The 24,674-nt window shown below is 43.2% G+C and overlaps 1 protein-coding gene across 1 annotated transcript in view; it reads right to left on the reverse strand.

The window, feature by feature from the left end:
• Positions 1–24,674, reverse strand: part of LOC139407435 (fibronectin type III domain-containing protein 4-like) — a 78,841-nt gene that overhangs the window by 19,846 nt on the left and 34,321 nt on the right. Inside the window, exons 2-3 of the mRNA XM_071151221.1 lie at positions 23,425–23,540; positions 11,531–11,735 (exon numbers count right to left, since the gene is read on the reverse strand). Of these exons, the coding sequence (XP_071007322.1) occupies positions 11,531–11,735; positions 23,425–23,540 (321 nt within the window). The remainder of the gene's footprint in view (positions 1–11,530; positions 11,736–23,424; positions 23,541–24,674) is intronic.

The raw sequence follows: 24,674 nt of genomic DNA on the forward strand, positions 1-24,674 counted from the left end.
GAAGTGCTGGTCAGCCCCAGAGGAGAGGAAGTGCTGGTCAGCCTCAGATGAGAGGAAGTGCTATTCAGCCTCAGAGGAGAGGAAGTGCTGGTCAGCCCCAGAGGAGAGGAAGTGCTGGTCAGCCTCAGAGGAGAGGAAGTGCTGGTCAGCCTCAGAGGAGAGGAAGTGCTGGTCAGCCCCAGAGGAGAGGAAGTGCTGGTCAGCCCCAGAGGAGAGGAAGTGCTGGTCAGCCCCAGAGGAGAGGAAGTGCTGGTCAGCCTCAGAGGAGAGGAAGTGCTGGTCAGCCCGACAGGAGAGGAAGTGCTATTCAGCCTCAGAGGAGAGGAAGTGCTGGTCAGCCCCAGAGGAGAGGAAGTGCTGGTCAGCCTCAGAGGAGAGGAAGTGCTGGTCAGCCTCAGAGGAGAGGAAGTGCTGGTCAGCCTCAGAGGAGAGGAAGTGCTATTCAGCCTCAGAGGAGAGGAAGTGCTATTCAGCCTCAGAGGAGAGGAAGTGCTATTCAGCCTCAGAGGAGAGGAAGTCCTGGTCAGCCTCAGAGGAGAGGAAGTGCTATTCAGCCTCAGAGGAGAGGAAGTGCTATTCAGCCTCAGAGGAGAGGAAGTGCTGGTCAGCCCCAGAGGAGAGGTAGTGCTATTCAGCCTCAGAGGAGAGGAAGTGCTGGTCAGCCCCAGAGGAGAGGAAGTGCTGGTCAGCCTCAGATGAGAGGAAGTGCTGGTCAGCCTCAGAGGAGAGGAAGTGCTGGTCAGCCCCAGAGGAGAGGAAGTGCTGGTCAGCCCCAGAGGAGAGGAAGTGCTGGTCAGCCTCAGAGGAGAGGAAGTGCTGGTCAAAATCACACATCAATCTCCACTATTAATAATCCTAATTTAAAGGGATTGGCCAAAACTAAGGATCCATTTCCTTCCCTCTCCCATCCTATAACCTGTAGCATGGTGGAATGACACTTTATATAATGTTTACATACCCTACATTACTCATCTCATATGTATGTATTGTATTCTATACCATCTACTCTATCTTGCCATTACCGCACAGCCATCGCTCATCCATATGTTCATATTCTTATTCTTTCCTTTACACTTGTGTGTGTATAAGGTAGTTGTAGTGAAATTGTTAGATTACTCGTTCGATATTACTGCATTGTCGGAACTAGAAGCACAAGCATTTCGCTACACTCACATTAACATCTGCTAACCATGTGTATGTGACCAATAACATTTGATTTGAAGCCAATTTGCCAATGCTAAAATCAATGCCTATAATATATATATATTTTTATTTTTATTTTAGCAAGCTAGCATCATCATGCAGCAGTGTTGATTACATTTGACACTTCGTGGCCGCCGACGTATGACATGTGACTACAGTTTGCATTGAATTGTGGGTCATATCATCCGCACAAGTGACCATCCCTACAAATATCACGGGGGAACGAGGGGAGAAAGTTAGTGAAACGGAGCTCTACTTTAAGACGATAATCAAACTGCATCCGATTTCCACTGGGACCCCCCCACCCCCAAGGGAAAGTGGCTAGTGCAAGGGCTGATGGGGCAAAAAATAATGTGTTTGGACTACAGACTTTAAAGTCCTGATACAAAATCAATGCAACCACTCCCCAGTTTCTACTCAGCAGATGCAATTGTACACACAATCAATAAACCTGATGGACTGCCACTAAGTTGGTATTGTCTTTAGATGTTCACAGCTCTCTCTCTCTCTCTCTCTCTCAGTCTCTCTCTCCTGCATCAAGGATTGTTTTCTAGTTTAATGGTGATGATTCGATTTACATCCGGAACGATTCTTGAGAGATCTCTTCAGTCCAGTTGTAGACAATCAATGCACCATTAATTTGATGTAAACTAAACAATCTTATATATATTTTTTACCTGCCAAGGTGTATTTGTGTTTATCTGCTGTTTTTTTTAAAGAAATGTGCATTTGTGTACATCACATATGCTCAAAACAGACAGACACACACACACACACACACACACACACACACACACACACACACACACACACACACACACACACACACACAGAGAGTCTGTCTATAGCTTGTTGGGAAGCAGCCAGTGTCGCGTTGCTCTCTGTAACGGTTGTCTGCTGTCAGACTGAAAGTTTTTTTTTAGATAGTGACTCAGCAGTCAGAACATTTAGAAGTTTCACACTAATTTGGAACCTCTTTTCTCAGACGTGTTTTGACAGCACAGACAGGCCTCTCTTTATTTACTAGGCAGTAATAAAATTGAACTACAGTCTTTATTTACTCTCCTTATAGAACACTGTATAGTTACAGTTGCTGTTTCCTGTTTCCTGTTCCTGAGGGGTAAGTCCCCACACTTAGATGTGTCTCAAATGGCATCCTATTTCCTGTACTATAGGGTACCATGTGAGATGCTGGTGTATCCGGGGACAGATTTATCCCCTTTAAGAAAACTGTGTAAATAAAATATATTAAAACTTCACTCAGTGTATTTCCCAGCTGGCCTGAAGACTGTTCTGAGAGCAAAGAGAAACTCTCTTTTTTGAATCCCATATGGCACCCTATTCCCTTTATAGTGTACTAATTTTTAACCAGGGCCCATAGAGCTCTGGTCAAAAGTAGTGCACTATATATGGACATGGACAAAAGTACGTGGACAGCTGCTCGTCGAACATCTCATTCCAAAATCATGGATATAAATATGGAGTTAGTTCCCTCTTTGCTACTATAACAGCCTCCTCACTTCTGGGAAGGCTTTCCACTAGATGTTGGAACATTGCTGCAGGGACTTGCTTCGGTTCAGCCACAAGAGTATTAGTGAGGTCGGTGCACTGATGTTGTGGGTGATTAGGTCTGGCTCGCAGTCGGCGTTCCAATTCACCCCAAAGGTGTTCGATGGGGTTGACGTCAGGGCTCTGTGCAGGCCAGTAAAGTTCTTCAATACCAATCTCAAAAAAACATTTCTCTATGGACCTTGCTTTGTGCATGGGTGTATTGTCATGCTGAAACAATAAAGGGCCTTCCCTAAACTGATGCCACAAAGTTGGAAGCACCAAAACCGTCTAGAATGTCATATGCTGTAACGTTAAGATTTCCCTTCACTGGAACTAAGGGGCCCGAACTATGGAAAACAGCCCCAGACCATTATTCCTCCTCCACCAAACTTTACAGTTGGCACTATGCACTCGGGCAGGTAGCATTCTCCTGGAATCCGCCAAACCCAGATTTGTCCGTTGGACTGCCAGATGGTGAAGAGTGATTCCTCACTCCAGAGAACTCGTTTCAATGGCGGCGAGCCTCTCAGGTCAGTTAGCGAAACATACAATCGAAGTAATGTGAGAGTGGAAACCTGACCAATCAGGTGACAGATACCGTACTAGCATGACTTAAGTAGGAATTCCTGCCTTCATTAGGTAAGACTAAAATACAGGCCCTGTTCATTGTGGAGTGAACTCTGTATGTAATGTATGTCTCTCACTCTGTCTCTGTCTCTGTCTCTGTCTCTGTCTCTCTCTGTCTGTCTCTCTCTCTCTGTCTCTCTCTCTCTGTCTCTCTCTCTCTCTCTCTGTCTCTGTCTCTGTCTCTGTCTCTCTCTCTGTCTCTCTCTCTCTCTCTCTCTCTCTCTCTCTCTCTCTCTCTGTCTCTCTCTCTGTCTCTCTCTCTCTCTCTCTCTCTGTCTCTCTCTCTGTCTCTCTCTCTCAGTCTCTCTCTCTGTCTCTCTCTCTCTCTCTCTCTCTCTCTCTCTCTCTGTCTCTCTCTCTGTCTCTCTCTCTGTCTCTCTCTCTGTCTCTCTCTCTCTCTCTCTCTCTCTCTCTCTGTCTCTCTCTCTGTCTCTCTCTCTCTCTCTCTGTCTCTGTCTCTGTCTCTGTCTCTCTCTCTGTCTCTCTCTCTCTGTCTCTCTCACCTCTCCAGCCGACGCTTGGCATTTGATCGTATGCGTATGGTGATCTTAGGCTTGTGTGCAGCTGCTCTGCCATGGAAACCTATCAGGATAAGGTAAGACCCAGATGCAGACCGTGTCGAGGTAACAATGTTTATTACAGCAACAGCAACAGAGGCAAAGGTACAGGATGACAGGCAAGTCAGGTGTGCGGGTTCAGGGTCAGGACAGGCAAGGGTGAAAACCAGGAGGGCGAAAAAAAGAAAGACTGGGAAAAGACAGGAGCTGACAGGACAAACGCTGGCAAACAAGACAAACTGGCAACAGACAAACAGAAAACACAGGTACACAGGGGATAATGGGGAAAACGGGCGACACCTGGGGGGGGGGTGGAGACAAGCACACTGATTGGTGAAACAGATCAGGGCGTGACAGAAGCCCATTTTATGAAGCTCCCGACGAACAGTCCCTGTGCTGGCGTTGCTTCCAGAGGCAGTTTGGAACTCGGTAGCGAGTGTTGCAACCGTGGACAGAAGATTTTTACGAGCTACTCGCTTCATCACTCGACGGTCCCGTTCTGTGAGCTTGTGTGGCCTACCACTTTGCGGCTGAGCCGATGTTGCTCCTAGACGTTTCCACTTCACAGTAACAGCACTTACATTTGAAAAGGGCCAGCTTTAGCAGGGCAGAAATTTGATGAACTGACTTGTTAGAAAGGTGGCATCCTATGACGGTGCCACGTTGATAGTCACTGAGCTCTTCAGTAAGGCCATTCTACTGCCAATGTTTGTCTATGGAGATTGCATAGCTGGGTGCTCGATTTTATACACCTGTCAGCAACGGATGTGGCTGAAATAGACAAATCCACTGATTTGAAGGTGTGTCCACATACTTTTGTGTATCTACAGTGTACCTTAAAAAAAGGTATGGACGTGGGCCGGAAAACCAGTCAGTATCTGGTGTGACCACCATTTGCCTCATGCAGCGCGACACATCTCCTTCACATAAGAGTTGATCAGGCTGTTGATTGTGGCCTTTGGAATTTTGTCCCACTCCTCGTCCAGTTACTAGTGTAGGAAAATCGGTGTCATTTGTTGTCCTGTTGGAAGATGAACGTTCGCTCCAGTCTGAGGTCTCGAGCGCTCTGGAGCAGGTTTTTATCATCAATCTCTCTGTACTTTGCGCCATTCATCTTTGCCTCTATCCTGACTAGTCTCCCAGTCCCCGCTGAAAAACATCACCACAGCATGATGCTGCCACCACCATGCTTCACCGTAGGGACGGTGCCAGGTTTTCTCCAGACGTGACGCTTGGCATTCAGGCCAAAGAGTTCAATCTTGGTTTCATCAGACCAGAGAATCTTGTTTCTCATGGTCTGAGAGTCTTTAGGTGAATTTGGCAAACTCCAAGCGGGCTGTCATGTGCCTTTTTCTGAGGAGTGGCTTCCGTCTGGCCACTCTACCGTAAAGGCCTGATTAGTGGAGTGCTGTGGAGATGGTTGTCCTTCTGGAAGGTTCAGAGTGAGCATTGGTTTCTGGGTCACCTCCCTGACCAAGGCCCTTCTACCCCGATTGTGCCACTGTGTTCTTGGGAACCTTCAATGCTGCAGAATTTTTTTGGTACCCTTCCCCAGATCTGTGCCTTGACACAATCCTGTCTCTGAGCTCTACGGACAATTCCTTCGACCTCATGGCTTGGTTTTTGCTCTGACATGCACTGTCAAATGTGGGACCTTATCTAGATAGGTGTCTGCCTTTCCAAATCATGTCCAATTAATTTAATTTACCACACGTGGACTCCAATCAAGTTGTAGAAACATCTCAAGGCTGGTCATTGGAAACAGGATGCACCTGAGCTCAATTTCGAGTCTCATAACAAAGGGTCTGAATAAATAAGGTATTTATGATTTAATTTTTTTATACATTTGCAAAACTTTCAATAACCTGTTTTTGCTTTGTCATTATGGGGTATTGTGTGTAGATTGTTGAGGGAAAAAAAAACAAATTTAATCAATTTTAGAACAAAGCTGTGAGGAAAAAGTCAAGGGGTCTGAATATTTTCCGAAGGCACTGTATGCTGCTCTTGATGGTGCGCTTTCATACTTTTTTATTGAGTTGCCCATTATGCAGGCCACCGTAGGAACTACAAACGAGAGGAGGGCGGGGCTTACATTTTCTTCCTGGAATGTCAAGGATTTAAACAAACCAATCAAGAGAGACAAGGTCCTAGCCCACATGAAATCACTCTCGTCTGATATTATATTTTTTGCAAGCCCATCTGAAAAAACAATTCTCATAGCAGACTTAAATGTAGGTGGGCTATTCATTCTAGCTTCTCCGCCAAAACGAGAGGCACAGCGAGTCTGGTACGGAAAGAAATTCCCTTTCTACATAAAACCACTATTACAAATAGAAAGGGCGATCGTAATAGGATTGACCAATTCTACTTCTGTAACTCTACTGAATATATATGGGCCAAACATTGATAACCTCACCTTTTTCAAAAGAGTCCTTGCCCTGATTCCAGATATCTCCCATACTAAACCTGGTCATTGGTGGTGGGACCTTAACCGTGTACTAGACCAATATTTGGATAGATCCTCTACCCGGCGTACCCCTACCTCCTATTCAAGCAAATTCTTGAATACCTACATCAAAAATTCAAACTTATTTGATATTTGGATCATCTCCAATCTTACAGGTAGGGAATACTCATTTCACTCTCATGTTCACAATGTTTATACCTGAATTGACTACTTTTTGGTTGATGCTAAATTAGTCCCTTATACCTATAATGTGAAGTATCATGATATTATAATTTCTGACCGCAGTCCCACTCACCTTTTTCCCTGCGATTGGGTGACATCGTATCAAGCGAGAGGGTCTAGAGGTTTAATCCTCAGCTCCTCACAGAACTGACATTCTGTGAACATCTTAAAGACCAAATATAATTTTTCTTTGATACCAACAACAACACAGAATGAGACATCCCTAGTATTGTGGGAAACACTGAATGCTTATTTGAGAGGCTGCATCATGTCCTTTCAGGCTGCCAGGAGAAGGCAAAACATAGAAAATTTTGTAGAATTTGAAAAATAAATTCACTTACTGGATATGGAGAATGATAGACATCCATCTATGGAGAAACATAAATTAAATAAAATTTGAATATAATCGGATTCTCTCAGCTAAAATGGCTAAATATTTTATCTTATAACAAGCACAAATATTTTTAGTTTGGTGACAAACCGCACAAATTACTTGCCAGACAACTTTCGAAAAACTGAGAGCAACCGAATGATACACAAAGTTAAATCTGTATCTCGGGGAATTACTCTCTTCGCCTAAGGACATCAATGCCAGATTCCATATCTCTCTTCAATGCAGACCAAAAGATGTTAGCAAAAACTCTGGCTAACAGACTTAGCACTTTAGTTGATTCGGACCAGACTGGCTTTATCCCTAACAGAAACTCATTCTTCAATCTTATCTTCAACATTATGTATTCTCAGAGGTTACCCAACGTGAACCTTGTCGTTATATCTCTTGAGAGAATAGTCACTAACCATTTTTAAATGACTACGCCACCTCTGTACCACACACATACAATTATCTGCAAGGTCCCTCAGTCGAGCAGTAAATGTCAAGAACAGATTCAACCACAAAGACCAGGACGGTTTTCTAATGCCTCGCAAAGAAGGGCACCTATTGGTAGATGGGTAAAAACAAACAAACCAATAAAACAGACATCAAATATACATTGGAGCATAGTGAAGTTATTAATTTCACTTTGATCACTACAAAGATATGTCGTTTTCCACTCTACATTACCCAACTATATAGATAATGTACAGATAACATGGAAGAGGTCGAGGAAATAAACAAGGAAAAATACGTTTAACTGTGTCGTAAACACCACAAACATTAACGACCACTCACACAGGAAGCTCAGTGATTGGATTGTCTCAGCACAGCCAGAGGGGCGCCACGGTAAACAGCAGGCTGTAGATTTATAGGAAGTAACGTCCCTGGTTGTTTTACATCATTCACATTAGTCAACAGCTCAATAAAAAACAAACAGTCCAATTGAAATGGTGAAAGAGCTTGACACTGAGAAATGAATAAGATGGGTTGATTTTGACTACGTCTCTTTCTGGGTCTTTCACTTCAGCTGATCAACGCCGGCCTTTCTAATGGTACCCGGCCTGAGTCAGCCAAACCGAAACATTCATAATTCACTAGCATCAGCATTCACCATGTACACAACCTGATAGACTACAATCACTGCTTGAATAATGTTTTTGTTTTTTTAAAGAGCACACTTTTAATGACAGCACGCTATTAATTAAAATAACAAAAACAATTAAACACCTTGGGATAGGAATCTGCATGACTGGCTATGTAGAGTAGTCGTCTTTCAAATTCAGTCCACCAGTCCATCAGCGCATACTTAGAGGATAAAGAGCTAATGAAGCCTCAGTCGATCGATCACAGCCCCGTCATTTTCAACCACAGCCATATGCCAGGTAGCCTAGCGAGCCGTTGTTGTGCGCCAGTAGCCGAAAGGTCGCTGGTTCGAATTCCCGAGCCGACTAGGTGAAATATCTTCTCTATGTGCCCTTGAGCAAGGCACTTGACCCTAATTGCTCGTCTAAGTCGCTCTGGATAAGAGGGTCTGCTAAATGACTAACATGTCAAACGTAATACCCAACGTGAAGTGTTTTAGAGAGAGGGTCGATATCCTGATTAGCCACACTGGGTTGCATAAATTCACAGCAGCCAGAGAGAGAGAGAGAGAGAGAGAGAGAGAGAGAGAGAGAGAAAGGGGGGGGGGGCCCAGACTGCATATAATGAATTAAGAGAGAGCGACTCGTGCCATGTCAATATTGAATTGAATGGTGGTAGAAAATAAACTGAGATAGAGACCGTTGGCGTCCCCAGGATCCTGAAGGCTACTGGCACTTAACTGGCATAGTGTACTACAGACCTGAGTACAAATATTTGAAATACTTTAAGAATTTGCTTTACTTCCAAGTTTTGTATTTAGCCTGCCTATAGTGCCAGATGGGCGGTTTTACAACTATTCCATTGGTTCCATTGCAAGCTCAATAAAGCCCAGCTAAAGTATTTTAAAATAGCATTTAAACCCAGTTCTGCACCATATTCTATATCTACCTCATTTTAAATCTGACTCATGCTGTATCTAACTTATTATGTATATACCTCATTCTGTATCTACCTTATTCTGTATCTACCTCATTCTGTATCTACCTCATTCTTTATCTACGTCATTCTGTATCTGCCTCGTTCTGTATCTACCTCATTCTGTATTTAACTCATTCTGTATCTACCTCATTCTTTATCTACGTCATTCTGTATCTGCCTCGTTCTGTATCTACCTCATTCTGTATTTAACTCATTCTGTATCTACCTCATTCTGTATCTACCTCATTCTTTATCTACGTCATTCCGTATCTGCCATATTATGTATCTACCTCATTCTGTATCTGACTAATTGTTCCTCATTCTGTTTGTTCCTATTTCTGTATCTACCTCATTCTGTATCGTCTCATTCTGCCTCATTCTGTATCTACCTCATTCTTTATCTACGTCAATCTTTATCTGCCTCTGTCACGACTTCTGCCAAAGTCGAAGCCTCTCCTTGTTCGGGCGGTGCTCGGCGGTTGACGTCACCGGTCTTCTAGCCATCATTGATCTATTTTTCATTTTCCATTGGTTTTGTCTTCCTACACACCTGGTTTCAATCCCATTCATTACTTGTTGTATATTTAACCCTCTGTTTCCCCTCATGTCTTTGTCAGAGATTGTTTGTATTTCAGTGTTGTATTTATTTTTGTATTGGTGCATGTCGGTTCCTCGTACCCATTTTTGTTAATTGTTACATTTAGTGTTTGGAGTATGTGTTATTAAATAACTCCATTACACTCAGTTTGATTCTCCTGCGCCTGACTTCCCTGCCACCTATACACACGAATCTGACAGCCTCATTTTGTATCTGCCTCATTCTGTATCTGCCGTATTATGTATCTATCTCATTCTACCTCATTCTGTGTCTGACTAATTCTGTATCTGACTAATTGTTCCTCATTCTGTTTGTTCCTATTTCTGTATCTACCACGTTCTGTATCTACTTTATTCTGTATTTGCCTCATTGTACTTCATTATGTATCTTCCTCATTTTGCATCTGCCTCATTCCACCGTATTCTGTATCTGCCTCATTCTACCTCATTCTGTATCTACCTCATTCTACTTCCTTATATATCTGCCTCATTCTGTATCAACCACATTCAGTACCTACCTCATTCTGTATCTGCCTCATTCTACCGCATTCTGTATCTACCTCATTCTGTATCTGTCATTCTATCCGCATTCTGTATCTGCCTCATTCTACCTTCTTCTGTATCTGCCTCATTCTACCTCATTCTGTATCTATCTCATTCTGTATCTGTCTCATTCTACCTCCTTCTGTATCTGCCTCATTCTACCTCATTCTGTATCTATCTCATTCTGTATCTGTCTAATTTTACCTCATTCTGTATCTATCTCATTCTGTATCTATCTCATTCTGTATCTGTCTTATTCTACCTCATTCTGTATCTATCTCATTCTGTATCTGTCTTATTCTACCTCATTCTGTATCTATCTCATTCTGTATCTGTCTTATTCTACCTCATTCTGTATCTGTCTCATTCTACCTCCTTCTGTATCTACCTCATTCTACCTCATTCTGTATCTATTTCATTCTGAATCTGTCTAATTCTGTATCTACCTCATTCTGTATCTACCTCGTTGCGTATCTGCTTCATTCTGTATCTACCTCATTGTGTATCTGCCTCATTCTACCTCATTCTGTATCTGCCTCATTCTGTATCTGCATGCAGAAATGCAACAACATCACAAAGAGGCAGAGAGAGAAAGCAGGGCAGTCCTTTTCTAAAACAGGGGCTTCCTCTCTATCTGTGCCAACAGGCAAGAAGGTACCTCAGGTGGGTGTGCCAGGTGTGATAGAACATGAGGTGTCTCTCCAGAAGGTATCTCAGGTGTGATAGAACATGATGTGCCTCTCAAAACACTTCTGCTCCATTATGTAATGCAGTAACGAAGGCCCTAGAGCCCTACCGCCCGAGACAGACATCGATAAACAGGCATTGTTAATTACCCGTAAATTACAATGACATAGACATTTTCTATGATCAGCACCTCATTGAAACGTCACAATAGACACTGAATGGATAATGGAAAACGAACACACAAATCCCATAGCCTATATGAAGCTTCTATATAAAACTGAAGTGCAAGTGTAAGGAGTTAGGGGTCAGGGTTAGGGTCAGAGTCGGAGTTGGGGGTCAGAGCAAGGGGTCAACATTAGGGGTAGGGTAAGGGTTACCTTGGTTGGAGCTGTTGGTGGGGAATGGTAAGGGTTAGGGGTCAGGGTTAGGGTCAGAGTCGGAGTTGGGGGTCAGAGCAAGGGGTCAACATTAGGGGTAGGGTAAGGGTTACCTTGGTTGGAGCTGTTGGTGGGGAATGGTAAGGGTTAGGGGTCAGGGTTAGGGGTTAACATTAGGTGTAGGGTAAGGGTTACCTTTGTTGGAGCTAGGGGTTAACATTATATAGGTTAGGGTTAGGGGTCAGGGTTAGTGTAAATGTACCTTGGTTGGAGCTGTTGGACAGGAAGCGGTCAGACTTCTTGAGGGTTTTGAAGTGGACCCTCTTGCTGGCCTGACTCTCTCCGTACAGACCAATGGACTGGACCTGGATAATATAGTCCGTCTCCTCGTCCAGATCCCACAGAACACAGGCCTTGCTGGTGGTATTCACCTCCCTGATGAAGCGCTGGGTGTGACCCTGCTGTCTCTGAAATACAGGACAGAGATATAGGGTATTCATATAAATCAAATCCTATGTTTTATGTCACATGCTTGGTAAACAACAGGTGTAGACTAATAGTGAAATGCTTACTGACGGGTCGTTTTACAAGATAAAGGATAAAAAAAGATACAGGGAGTACCAGGTAATAACATGGTTATATACAGGGCGTACCAGGTAATAGCATGGCTATACACAGCGAGTACCAGGTAATAACATGACTATATACAGGAAGTACCAGGTAATAACATGGTTATATACAGGAAGTACCAGGTAATAACATGGCTACATACAGGGAGTACCAGGCAATAACATGGCTATATACAGGGAGTACCAGGTAATAACATGGCTATATACAGGAAGTACCAGGTAATAACATGGTTATATACAGGGAGTACCAGGTGATAACATGGCTATATACAGGAAGTACCAGGTAATAACATGGCTATATACAGGGAGTACCAGGTAATAACTGGGGTGAAAGAGGAGCGATTACAATCGAGGAAACCAACTAGATTTAACCTTAGCCTGCAGCTTGGATATGTGCTGAGAGAAGGACAGTGTACCGTCTAGCTATACTCCCAAGTACTTGTATGAGGTGATCACCTCAATCTCTAAACCCTCAGAGGTAGTAATCACACCAGTGGGGAGAGGGGCATTCTTCTTACCAAACCACATGACCTTTGTTTTGGAGGTGTTCAGAACAAGGTTAAGGGCAGAGAAATCTTGTTGGACTCTAGGAAAGCTTTGTTGTAGAGCATTTAACACAAAATCCAAGGAGGGGCCAGCTTAGTATAAGACTGTATCATCTGCATATAAATGGATGAGAGAGCTTCCTACTGCCTGAGCTATGTTGTTGATGTACACTGAAAAGAGCGTGGGTCCTAGAATGAGCCTTGGGGTACTCCCATGGTGACAGGCAGTGGCTGAGACAGCAAATATTCTGACTTTATACACTGCACTCTTTGAGAGAGGTAGTTAGCAAACCAGGCCAAAGACCCCTCAGACACCAATACTCCTTAGCCGGCCCACAAGAATGGAATGGTCTACCGTATCAACAGCTTTGGCCAAGTCAATAAAAATAGCAGCACAACATTGCTGAGAATCAAGGGGAGTGGTGACATCATTGAGGACCTTTAAGGTTGCAGTGAAACATCCATAATCAGAGAGGAAACCAGATTGCATACCAGAGAGAATACTATAGATATCAAGAAAGACAGTCAGTTGACTATTGCCAAGTTTTTCCAACACTTTTGATGAATGGCAAAATCGAAATTGGCCTTTAACTGTTAGGATCAGCTTGATCTCCCCCTTTAAATAAATGATGCACTGTGGCTGCCTTCCAAGCAATGGGAACCTCCCCAGAGAGGAGAGACAGGTTAAACAGGTCAGAGACAGGCTTGGTGATGATAGGGGCAGCAACATTAAAGAAGAAAGGAGAGACAGGTTAAAAAGGTCAGAGATAGGCTTGGTGATGATAGGGGCAGCAACATTAAAGAAGAAAGGGTCTAAACCATCTAACCCAGATTTTTTGGGGTGTCAAGTTTAAGGAGCTCCTTTAGCACCTCGGACTCAGTGACCGCCTGCAGGGAGAAACTTTGTAGCGGGGCAGGGGAAAAAGAGGGAGGAGCATCGGGGCAAGTCACAATAGAAGGGGTGGGAGATGAGGAAATGTTGGATGGGCAAGGAGAGCTCTGCTTCTTGTCAGTAACAACAACATCATCAACATTAAGGGACATGGGGCAGCTGTGAGGAGCCGGGTTTATTCTCCAGGTCTTTAACTGTTTTCTAGAACAATGGCGCTAAAAATATCAAAAAAGAAGGTGCAAGCGTATTCGACTGAGGGGACCAAGCTGATTCTATACCAATTTACAGAGGCCAGATCATGAAGGAAGGCTTGCTCATTAAAGTTTTTTTAATTCAGGACAGGTCGTTTCACTGAGCAGCCATTACGAACACAAGCTGTAAAACAGTGATCACTAAGGTCATTACAGAAAACACCAGACTGACACCTATCAGGATTATTTGTGAGGATAACATCAATGAGAGTAGCCTTTTCTTGGTGTTTGAGTCATTCATTGTGGGAATAATCGGAGAAAGATTTAGTCCCATTGCTTTAAGACTTGGTCAGGCGTTTTACCATGTCCCAGTTTAGATCACCAAGCAGGACAAATTCAGACTTAGTGTAAGGGGCTTACTGCAGGTAGGGTACAGGTAGGGACTTAATGCAGGTAGGGGCCAGGAGAGAACTTACTGCAGGTAGGGTACAGGTAGGGACTTACTGCAGGTATTGTACAGGTAGGGACTTACTGCAGGTAGGGTACAGGTAGGGACTTACTGCAGGTAGGGTACAGGTAGGGACTTACTGCAGGTAGGGTACAGGTAGGGGCTTACTGCAGGTAGGGTACAGGTAGGGGCTTACTGCAGGTAGGGTACAGGTAGGGGCTTACTGCAGGTAGGGTACAGGTAGGGACTTACTGCAGGTAGGGTACAGATAGGGACTTACTGCAGGTAGGGTACAGGTAGGGACTTACTGCAGGTAGGGTACAGGTAGGGACTTACTGCAGGTAGGGTACAGGTAGGGACTTACTGCAGGTAGGGTACAGGTAGGGGCTTACTGCAGGTAGGGTACAGGTAGGGGCTTACTGCAGGTAGGGTACAGGTAGGGGCTTACTGCAGGTAGGGTACAGGTAGGGACTTACTGCAGGTAGGGTACAGATAGGGACTTACTGCAGGTAGGGTACATGTAGGGGCTTACTGCAGGTAGGGTACAGGTAGGGGCTTACTGCAGGTAGGGTACAGACAGGTAGGGGCTTACTGCAGGTAGGGTACAGGTAGGGACTTACTGCAGGTAGGGTACAGGTAGGGACTTACTGCAGGTAGGGTACAGGTAGGGGCTTACTGCAGGTAGGATACAAGTAGGGACTTACTGCAGGTAGGGTACAGGCCGGTGCTGATGGTGGACGATAACACCCAACAACAATCAACAAAGAGATATTTGAAAGTTGAATGCTTATAACCAGCAAATGAAATTGTTTGGGGACAGACTTGGTGGAGACAACCAGAGCACTGAAGGTGTTCCTTGGTAAAGATTGACACTCCACCACCTTTGGTAGATCTGTCTTACTGAAAAAGGTTACATACCAGAAAGGTATTTCTTAACCATGTCTTAGTAATGACCAACACATCTGGATTGGAGCTGCAAAGCCACACGTTCAATTAATACATTTTCGGTAATAAGCTTCTAGTGTTAACGTGCAGAATACCCAGGCTTTTACCAGAGCAGAAATCAGTGAAGCAGATATCAGAGCACAAGTCAGAATTGGAGCTAGCGAAGGTAGCTGGGCCAGTGTGTACATGCACATTTCCAGATATCATCAGCAGTAATACAATCAAGGCACGGCAGAGGACAGGGACAGCTCTGCAGTGTTGATTTATGACATCTGAATGTGCATCATCAGATGGCAACAAGATATTATTGTACAGCAATTTCATCCGGTAGCATGAAAACAAAGCTGGCGACGGGTGGTTAGAATAAGATGGGAGGTCAATAGTCTGTGTAACCAATCGAGAGTCAGAGTCCCGAGTGTGGGAACAAACATAGTCTGGCCCATGTAAACAAGCAAGTTCACAGTCCACAAACCACGCAGGAGTCATGATGAAAAAAGCATAAAGCACAAGAAAAATATATAACGACTTGGGGCCATTGTAAGTTCAGAGTCTCTTGCCCCAACAGTTTATGTGTGCTGGAGATGAGTAGCAGCTCGGGAGAGAGGGGGGAGTGTGGCGGGGGTATGAAAATCCGGTGCAGTCCATGATGAGGAGATGCATTGCAGTACTTAATGCAGCTGGTGGCCACACATACACTTAGGTTGGAATCATTAAAACTTGTTTTTCAATCACTCCACAAATGTTTTGTTAACAAACTATAGTTTTGGCAAGTCGGTTAGGACATCTACTTTGTGCATGACACAAGTCATTTTTCCAACAATTGTTTACAGACAGATTATTTCACTTATAATTCACTGTATCTCAATTTCAGTGGGTCAGAAGTTTACATACACTAAGTTGACTGTGCCTTTTAAACAGCTTGGAAAATTCCAGAAAATTATGTCATGGCTTTAGAAGCTTTTGATAGGCTAATTGACATCATTTGAGTCAATTGGAGGTGTACCTGTGGATGTTTTTCAAAACCTACCTTCAAACTCAGTGCCTCTTTAATTGACATCATTGGAAACTCAAAAGAAATCAGCCAAGACCTCAGAAAAATTATTGTAGACCTCCACAAGTCTGGTTCATCCTTGGGAGAAATTTCCAAACACCTGAAGGTACCACGTTCATCTGTACAAACAATAGTACGCAAGTATAAACACCATGGAACCACAAAGCCATCATACCGCTCAGTAAGGGGACGCGTTCTGTCTCCTAGAGATGAACATACTTTGGTGCGAAACGTGCAAATCAATCCCAGAACAACAGCAAAGGACCTTGTGAAGATGCTGGAGGAAACAGGTACAAAAGTATCTATATCCACAGCAAAACGAGTCCTATATCGACATAACCTGAAAGGCCCCTCAACAAGGAAGAATCCACTGCTCCAAAACTGCCATAACAAAAGCCAGACTATGGTTTTGCAACTGCACATGGGGACAAAGATTTAACTTTTTTGGAAATGTCCTCTGGTCAGGCCATAACGACCATCGTTATGTTTGGAGGAAAAAGGGGGAGGCTTGCAAGCTGAAGAACACCATCCCAACCGTGAAGCACGGGGGTGGCAGCATCATGTTGTGGGGGTGTTTTGTTGCAGGAGGTCTGGTGCACTTCACAAAGTAGATGGCATCATGAGGCAGAAAAATTATGTGGATATTTTGAAGCAACATCTCAAGACATCAGTTAAAGCTTGGTCGCAAATGGGTCTTCCAAATGGACAATGACCCCAAGCATACTTCCAAAGTTGTGGCTAAATGGTTGAAGGACAACCATGTCAAGGTATTGGAGTGGCCATCACAAAGCCCTGACCTCAATTCTATAGAACATTTGTGGGCAGAACTGAAAAAGTATGTGCGAGCAAGGAGACCTACAAACCTGACTCAGGTACACCAGCTCTGTCAGGAGGAATAGGCCAAAATTCACCAAACTTATTGTGGGAAGCTTGTGGAAGGCTACCAAAAATGTTTGACCCAAATGAATTTGAAGGCAATGCTACCAAATACTAATTGAGTGTATGTACACGTCTGACCCACTGAGAATGTGATGAAAGAAATAAAAGCTGAAATAAATCATTCTCTCTACTATTATTCTGACATTGCACATTCTTAAAATAAAGTTGTCCTAACTGACCTAAGACAATACATTTTTACTAGGATTAAATGTCTGCAATTGTGAAAAACTGAGTTGAAATGTGCTTGGCTTAGGTGTATGTAAACTTCCGACTTCAACTGTAATTCATTGGAATTCTAGAAAACCTAAACAGAGAGGAAAGGAGGCTGTATATCCCTTTTTTTAATCAGCATGCCTAGGTAGTTTCACTATTCTAAAAGAGATAGGAAATGGCTCTATGACAAAAGCTATTAAAAGAGGCGATACAGGACAACCTTGTCTGGTTCCAGGCTTTAACGAAAATTACTGTGATTTTATGCAGTTTGTATTAGACAGATGGTGAGTTGTATAAGGGCCAGTTTCCTGGACACAAATAAGCCTAGTCTTGAACTAAAAAGTGGAGAATGCTTTTTAGTCCAGAACTAGAAACAATCTGTGTCTGGGAAACCAGTCCTAAAGGGCTCGACACACTATATGCAAACATTCAGCCACACAAAAGTACGCAGAACTACGCAGAGAGCGACGCAAACAGACCACCGTCACTCCGTTTGCGTAGAGTACGTAGAGCACTTAAACAGTTATTTTACGCCTGCTACCTTAGATCAGGTTGGAACTAAAACTCCATAAAAGTCCATGAAGTGAAACAGGTATGAGAGTGTTATTTTCCTAGTATGCACAGAGAGTGAGAATAGAGATCCGTATTCATAGGTAGTTCCACTATTCTAAGCATTCTAAGCATTCTAAGTATTCTAAGCATACTCAAAGCTATTCAACCCGTAAATTGCTCTCTGGCAGCTGTGGATATTCACCCTGGAAGCGTATATTAAACATGTTGAGGTATATTTAAGATTCTTAGTTTGGGAGGCCTTGGGGGTAGTCAAACTTTCCTTCATCGTCATTTATATTAGCATGTGAACCAAGTCTTTCGGTAATGCTGAGAAAACCAAACAGTGTAAAATTGAAGGCCAGGCTTTACAGACATCTTTATTCACCATAGCACATCAGACATTTTGTTGGAGCATCTGCCAAGTGCCTAAACAGGCTACAATATGTCCAGAACTGTGCTGCAGGTGTCCTCACCCACACCTCTCCCCTGCGAGCACATCACTCCAGTGCTGTTCAACCTCCAATAGCTCCCCATATGTTCCTGCATCGAGTACAAAATCTTGGTTCACACCTACCAAGCTATCCACAACTCTGGACCCAAGTACCTGTCTGTCCTCATTCTACCTACCAAGCTTTCCACAACTCTGGACCCAAGTACTTGTCTGTCCTCATTCTACCTAACAAGCTATCCACTACTCTGGCCCCAAGTACCTGTCTGACCTCATTCTACCCTCCTGCCCCACACGCACACTTCTCACCACCAGATCCGTCTCCCTTCAGCAGCCCCGCAGCTGCCTAAAAACTATGGGTGACAGGGCTTTCAGTTGCACGGCTCAGTTCTCATGTCCTCCAGATCTGACAACTGTTTATTTTCTTTTATTATTATTATTATTTAGCGCGGTATCAGTATCCCACCTAACACATAAGATATTTAGCACGGTATCAGTATCCCGCCTAACACATAAGATATTTAGCACGGTATCAGTATCCCGCCTAACACATAAGATATTTAGCACGGTATCAGTATCCCGCCTAACACATAAGATATTTAGCACGGTATCAGTATCCCGCCTAACACATAAGATATTTAGCACGGTATCAGTATCCCGCCTAACACATAAGATATTTAGCACGGTATCAGTATCCCGCCTAACACATAAGATATTTAGCACGGTATCAGTATCCCGCCTAACACATAAGATATTTAGCACGGTATCAGTATCCCGCCTAACACATAAGATATTTAGCACGGTATCAGTATCCCCTAACACATAAGATATTTAGCACGGTAACACATAAGATATTTAGCACGGTATCAGTATCCCGCCTAACACATAAGATATTTAGCACGGTATCAGTATCCCGCCTAACACATAAGATATTTAGCACGGTATCAGTATCCCGCCTAACACATAAGATATTTAGCACGGTATCAGTATCCCGCCTAACACATAAGATATTTAGCACGGTATCAGTATCCCGCCTAACACATAAGATATTTAGCACGGTATCAGTATCCCGCCTAACACATAAGATATTTAGCACGGTATCAGTATCCCGCCTAACACATAAGATATTTAGCACGGTATCAGTATCCCGCCTAACACATAAGATATTTAGCACGGTATCAGTATCCCGCCTAACACATAAGATATTTAGCACGGTATCAGTATCCCGCCTAACACATAAGATATTTAGCACGGTATCAGTATCCCGCCTAACACATAAGATATTTAGCACGGTATCAGTATCCCGCCTAACACATAAGATATTTAGCACGGTATCAGTATCCCGCCTAACACATAAGATATTTAGCACGGTATCAGTATCCCGCCTAACACATAAGATATTTAGCACGGTATCAGTATCCCGCCTAACACATAAGATATTTAGCACGGTATCAGTATCCCGCCTAACACATAAGATATTTAGCACGGTATCAGTATCCCGCCTAACACATAAGATATTTAGCACGGTATCAGTATCCCGCCTAACACATAAGATATTTAGCACGGTATCAGTATCCCGCCTAACACATAAGATATTTAGCACGGTATCAGTATCCCGCCTAACACATAAGATATTTAGCACGGTATCAGTATCCCACCTAACACATAAGATATTTAGCACGGTATCAGTATCCCGCCTAACACATAAGATATTTAGCACGGTATCAGTATCCCGCCTAACACATAAGATATTTAGCACGGTATCAGTATCCCGCCTAACACATAAGATATTTAGCACGGTATCAGTATCCCGCCTAACACATAAGATATTTAGCACGGTATCAGTATCCCACCTAACACATCAGATATTTAGCGCGGTATCAGTATCCCTCCTAACACATAAGATATTTAGCACGGTATCAGTATCCCGCCTAACACATAAGATATTTAGCACGGTATCAGTATCCCGCCTAACACATAAGATATTTAGCACGGTATCAGTATTCCACCTAACACATCAGATATTTAGCGCGGTATCAGTATCCCGCCTAACACATAAGATATTTAGCACGGTATCAGTATCCCACCTAACACATAAGATATTTAGCATCAGTATCCCACCTAACAGATATTTAGCGCGGTATCAGTATCCCGCCTAACACATAAGATATTTAGCACGGTATCAGTATCCCACCTAACACATAAGATATTTAGCGCGGTATCAGTATCCCGCCTAACACATCAGATATTTAGCGCGGTATCAGTATCCCGCCTAACACATAAGATATTTAGCACGGTATCAGTATCCCACCTAACACATCAGATATTTAGCGCGGTATCAGTATCCCGCCTAACACATCAGATATTTAGCGCGGTATCAGTATCCCCCCTAACACATAAGATATTTAGCACGGTATCAGTATCCCGCCTAACACATAAGATATTTAGCACGGTATCAGTATCCCGCCTAACACATAAGATATTTAGCACGGTATCAGTATCCCGCCTAACACATAAGATATTTAGCACGGTATCAGTATCCCGCCTAACACATAAGATATTTAGCACGGTATCAGTATCCCGCCTAACACATAAGATATTTAGCACGGTATCAGTATCCCGCCTAACACATAAGATATTTAGCACGGTATCAGTATCCCCCCTAACACATAAGATATTTAGCACGGTATCAGTATCCCGCCTAACACATAAGATATTTAGCACGGTATCAGTATCCCCCCTAACACATAAGATATTTAGCACGGTATCAGTATCCCGCCTAACACATAAGATATTTAGCACGGTATCAGTATCCCGCCTAACACATAAGATATTTAGCACGGTATCAGTATCCCGCCTAACACATAAGATATTTAGCACGGTATCAGTATCCCGCCTAACACATAAGATATTTAGCACGGTATCAGTATCCCGCCTAACACATAAGATATTTAGCACGGTATCAGTATCCCGCCTAACACATAAGATATTTAGCACGGTATCAGTATCCCGCCTAACACATAAGATATTTAGCACGGTATCAGTATCCCGCCTAACACATAAGATATTTAGCACGGTATCAGTATCCCGCCTAACACATAAGATATTTAGCACGGTATCAGTATCCCGCCTAACACATAAGATATTTAGCACGGTATCAGTATCCCGCCTAACACATAAGATATTTAGCACGGTATCAGTATCCCGCCTAACACATAAGATATTTAGCACGGTATCAGTATCCCGCCTAACACATAAGATATTTAGCACGGTATCAGTATCCCGCCTAACACATAAGATATTTAGCACGGTATCAGTATCCCGCCTAACACATAAGATATTTAGCACGGTATCAGTATCCCGCCTAACACATAAGATATTTAGCACGGTATCAGTATCCCGCCTAACACATAAGATATTTAGCACGGTATCAGTATCCCGCCTAACACATAAGATATTTAGCACGGTATCAGTATCCCGCCTAACACATAAGATATTTAGCACGGTATCAGTATCCCGCCTAACACATAAGATATTTAGCACGGTATCAGTATCCCGCCTAACACATAAGATATTTAGCACGGTATCAGTATCCCGCCTAACACATAAGATATTTAGCACGGTATCAGTATCCCGCCTAACACATAAGATATTTAGCACGGTATCAGTATCCCGCCTAACACATAAGATATTTAGCACGGTATCAGTATCCCGCCTAACACATAAGATATTTAGCACGGTATCAGTATCCCGCCTAACACATAAGATATTTAGCACGGTATCAGTATCCCGCCTAACACATAAGATATTTAGCACGGTATCAGTATCCCGCCTAACACATAAGATATTTAGCACGGTATCAGTATCCCGCCTAACACATAAGATATTTAGCACGGTATCAGTATCCCGCCTAACACATAAGATATTTAGCACGGTATCAGTATCCCGCCTAACACATAAGATATTTAGCACGGTATCAGTATCCCGCCTAACACATAAGATATTTAGCACGGTATCAGTATCCCGCCTAACACATAAGATATTTAGCACGGTATCAGTATCCCGCCTAACACATAAGATATTTAGCACGGTATCAGTATCCCGCCTAACACATAAGATATTTAGCACGGTATCAGTATCCCGCCTAACACATAAGATATTTAGCACGGTATCAGTATCCCGCCTAACACATAAGATATTTAGCACGGTATCAGTATCCCGCCTAACACATAAGATATTTAGCACGGTATCAGTATCCCGCCTAACACATAAGATATTTAGCACGGTATCAGTATCCCGCCTAACACATAAGATATTTAGCACGGTATCAGTATCCCGCCTAACACATAAGATATTTAGCACGGTATCAGTATCCCGCCTAACACATAAGATATTTAGCACGGTATCAGTATCCCGCCTAACACATAAGATATTTAGCACGGTATCAGTATCCCGCCTAACACATAAGATATTTAGCACGGTATCAGTATCCCGCCTAACACATAAGATATTTAGCACGGTATCAGTATCCCGCCTAACACATAAGATATTTAGCACGGTATCAGTATCCCGCCTAACACATAAGATATTTAGCACGGTATCAGTATCCCGCCTAACACATAAGATATTTAGCACGGTATCAGTATCCCGCCTAACACATAAGATATTTAGCACGGTATCAGTATCCCGCCTAACACATAAGATATTTAGCACGGTATCAGTATCCCCCCTAACACATAAGATATTTAGCACGGTATCAGTATCCCCCCTAACACATCGGATATTAAGCGCGGTATTAGTATCCCCCCTAACACATCAGATATTTAGCACGGTATCAGTATCCCCCCTAACACATATACAACAATGACATTTACTGAATAAACACCATTATAGTGGAACCCACTCAGCAGACTAACCCTATATCAAGATGTAAACACACCCATTTAATGTGTATATTTTGTCAACAGGAATGAAACAGTGTCTCTGGTGGACAGACTACATTACCGATACTGTAGATCTGTCGCGATACAACGGGACGAGTGAGATAATGAACAACATTAGTTCTGGTTATTTGGGCAAATCACCATTTCTCAGGTGTTAGTATCTTTCGAATTTCGGGAAAGGGGAGGGGCCCATAGACTTTTCCTTAACTTGCAAAGAGAGAGGGAGGAGCTCCTTCGTTCTCTTCTCTTCTCTTACCAATTGCGCAATACTTTACTTCTGGGTTAACTGGGATGAACAGGAATGAAAGGAGACAATAATTGTGGGTGAGTAGGACACATAATAACTCTAGAACACATCACCTGCTGTGAGATGGAGAAGCCGATGATGATGTCACCCTCAGGTACCTCCCAGGAGACGGTGGCGGAGTCGGCCCTCAGGTGCATCACAGACACGTTGACAGGAGCAGGAGGGCGGTCTGAGGAGCGAGAAACAAGACCATATCAGGGGGGTGAGTAACAAGTCTCTCAAACTGAACGATTCAAAAATTTGTGTCGAAGGTGGTGAACCTTCGGCCTCCTATGCACCACAAGAATTTGTTAGGCCGCTTAGCTTCAGAATGTGTTAGACCACTTAGCTTCAGAATGTGTTAGACCACTTAGCTTCAGAATGTGTTAGACCACTTAGCTTCAGAATGTGTTTGACCACTTAGCTTCAGAATGTGTTAGACCACTTAGCTTCAGAATGTGTTAGACCACTTAGCTTCAGAATGTGTTAGACCACTTAGCTTCAGAATGTGTTAGGCCGCTTAGCTTCAGAATGTGTTAGACCACTTAGCTTCAGAATGTGTTAAGACAGCTTAGCTTCAGAATGTGTTAAACAGCTTAGCTTCAGAATGTGTTAAGACAGCTTAGCTTCAGAATGTGTTAAACAGCTTAGCTTCAGAATGTGTTAGACCACTTAGCTTCAGAATGTGTTAGACCACTTAGCTTCAGAATGTGTTAGACCACTTAGCTTCAGAATGTGTTAAGACAGCTTAGCTTCAGAATGTGTTAGACCACTTAGCTTCAGAATGTGTTAGACCACTTAGCTTCAGAATGTGTTAGACCACTTAGCTTCAGAATGTGTTAGACCACTTAGCTTCAGAATGTGTTAGACCACTTAGCTTCAGAATGTGTTAGACCACTTAGCTTCAGAATGTGTTAGACCACTTAGCTTCAGAATGTGTTAGACCACTTAGCTTCAGAATGTGTTAAGACAGCTTAGCTTCAGAATGTGTTAGACCACTTAGCTTCAGAATGTGTTAGACCACTTAGCTTCAGAATGTGTTAGACCACTTAGCTTCAGAATGTGTTAGACCACTTAGCTTCAGAATGTGTTAGACCACTTACCACTTAGCTTCAGAATGTGTTAGACCACTTATCTTCAGAATGTGTTAGACCACTTAGCTTCAGAATGTGTTAGACCACTTAGCTTCAAAATGTGTTAGACCACTTAGCTTCAGAATGTGTTAGACCACTTAGCTTCAGAATGTGTTAAGACAGCTTAGCTTCAGAATGTGTTAAACAGCTTAGCTTCAGAATGTAATAGACCACTTAGCTTCAGAATGTGT

This window comes from Oncorhynchus clarkii, chromosome 4 (genome assembly GCF_045791955.1).
Source record: "Oncorhynchus clarkii lewisi isolate Uvic-CL-2024 chromosome 4, UVic_Ocla_1.0, whole genome shotgun sequence".
NCBI lineage: Eukaryota > Metazoa > Chordata > Actinopteri > Salmoniformes > Salmonidae > Oncorhynchus > Oncorhynchus clarkii.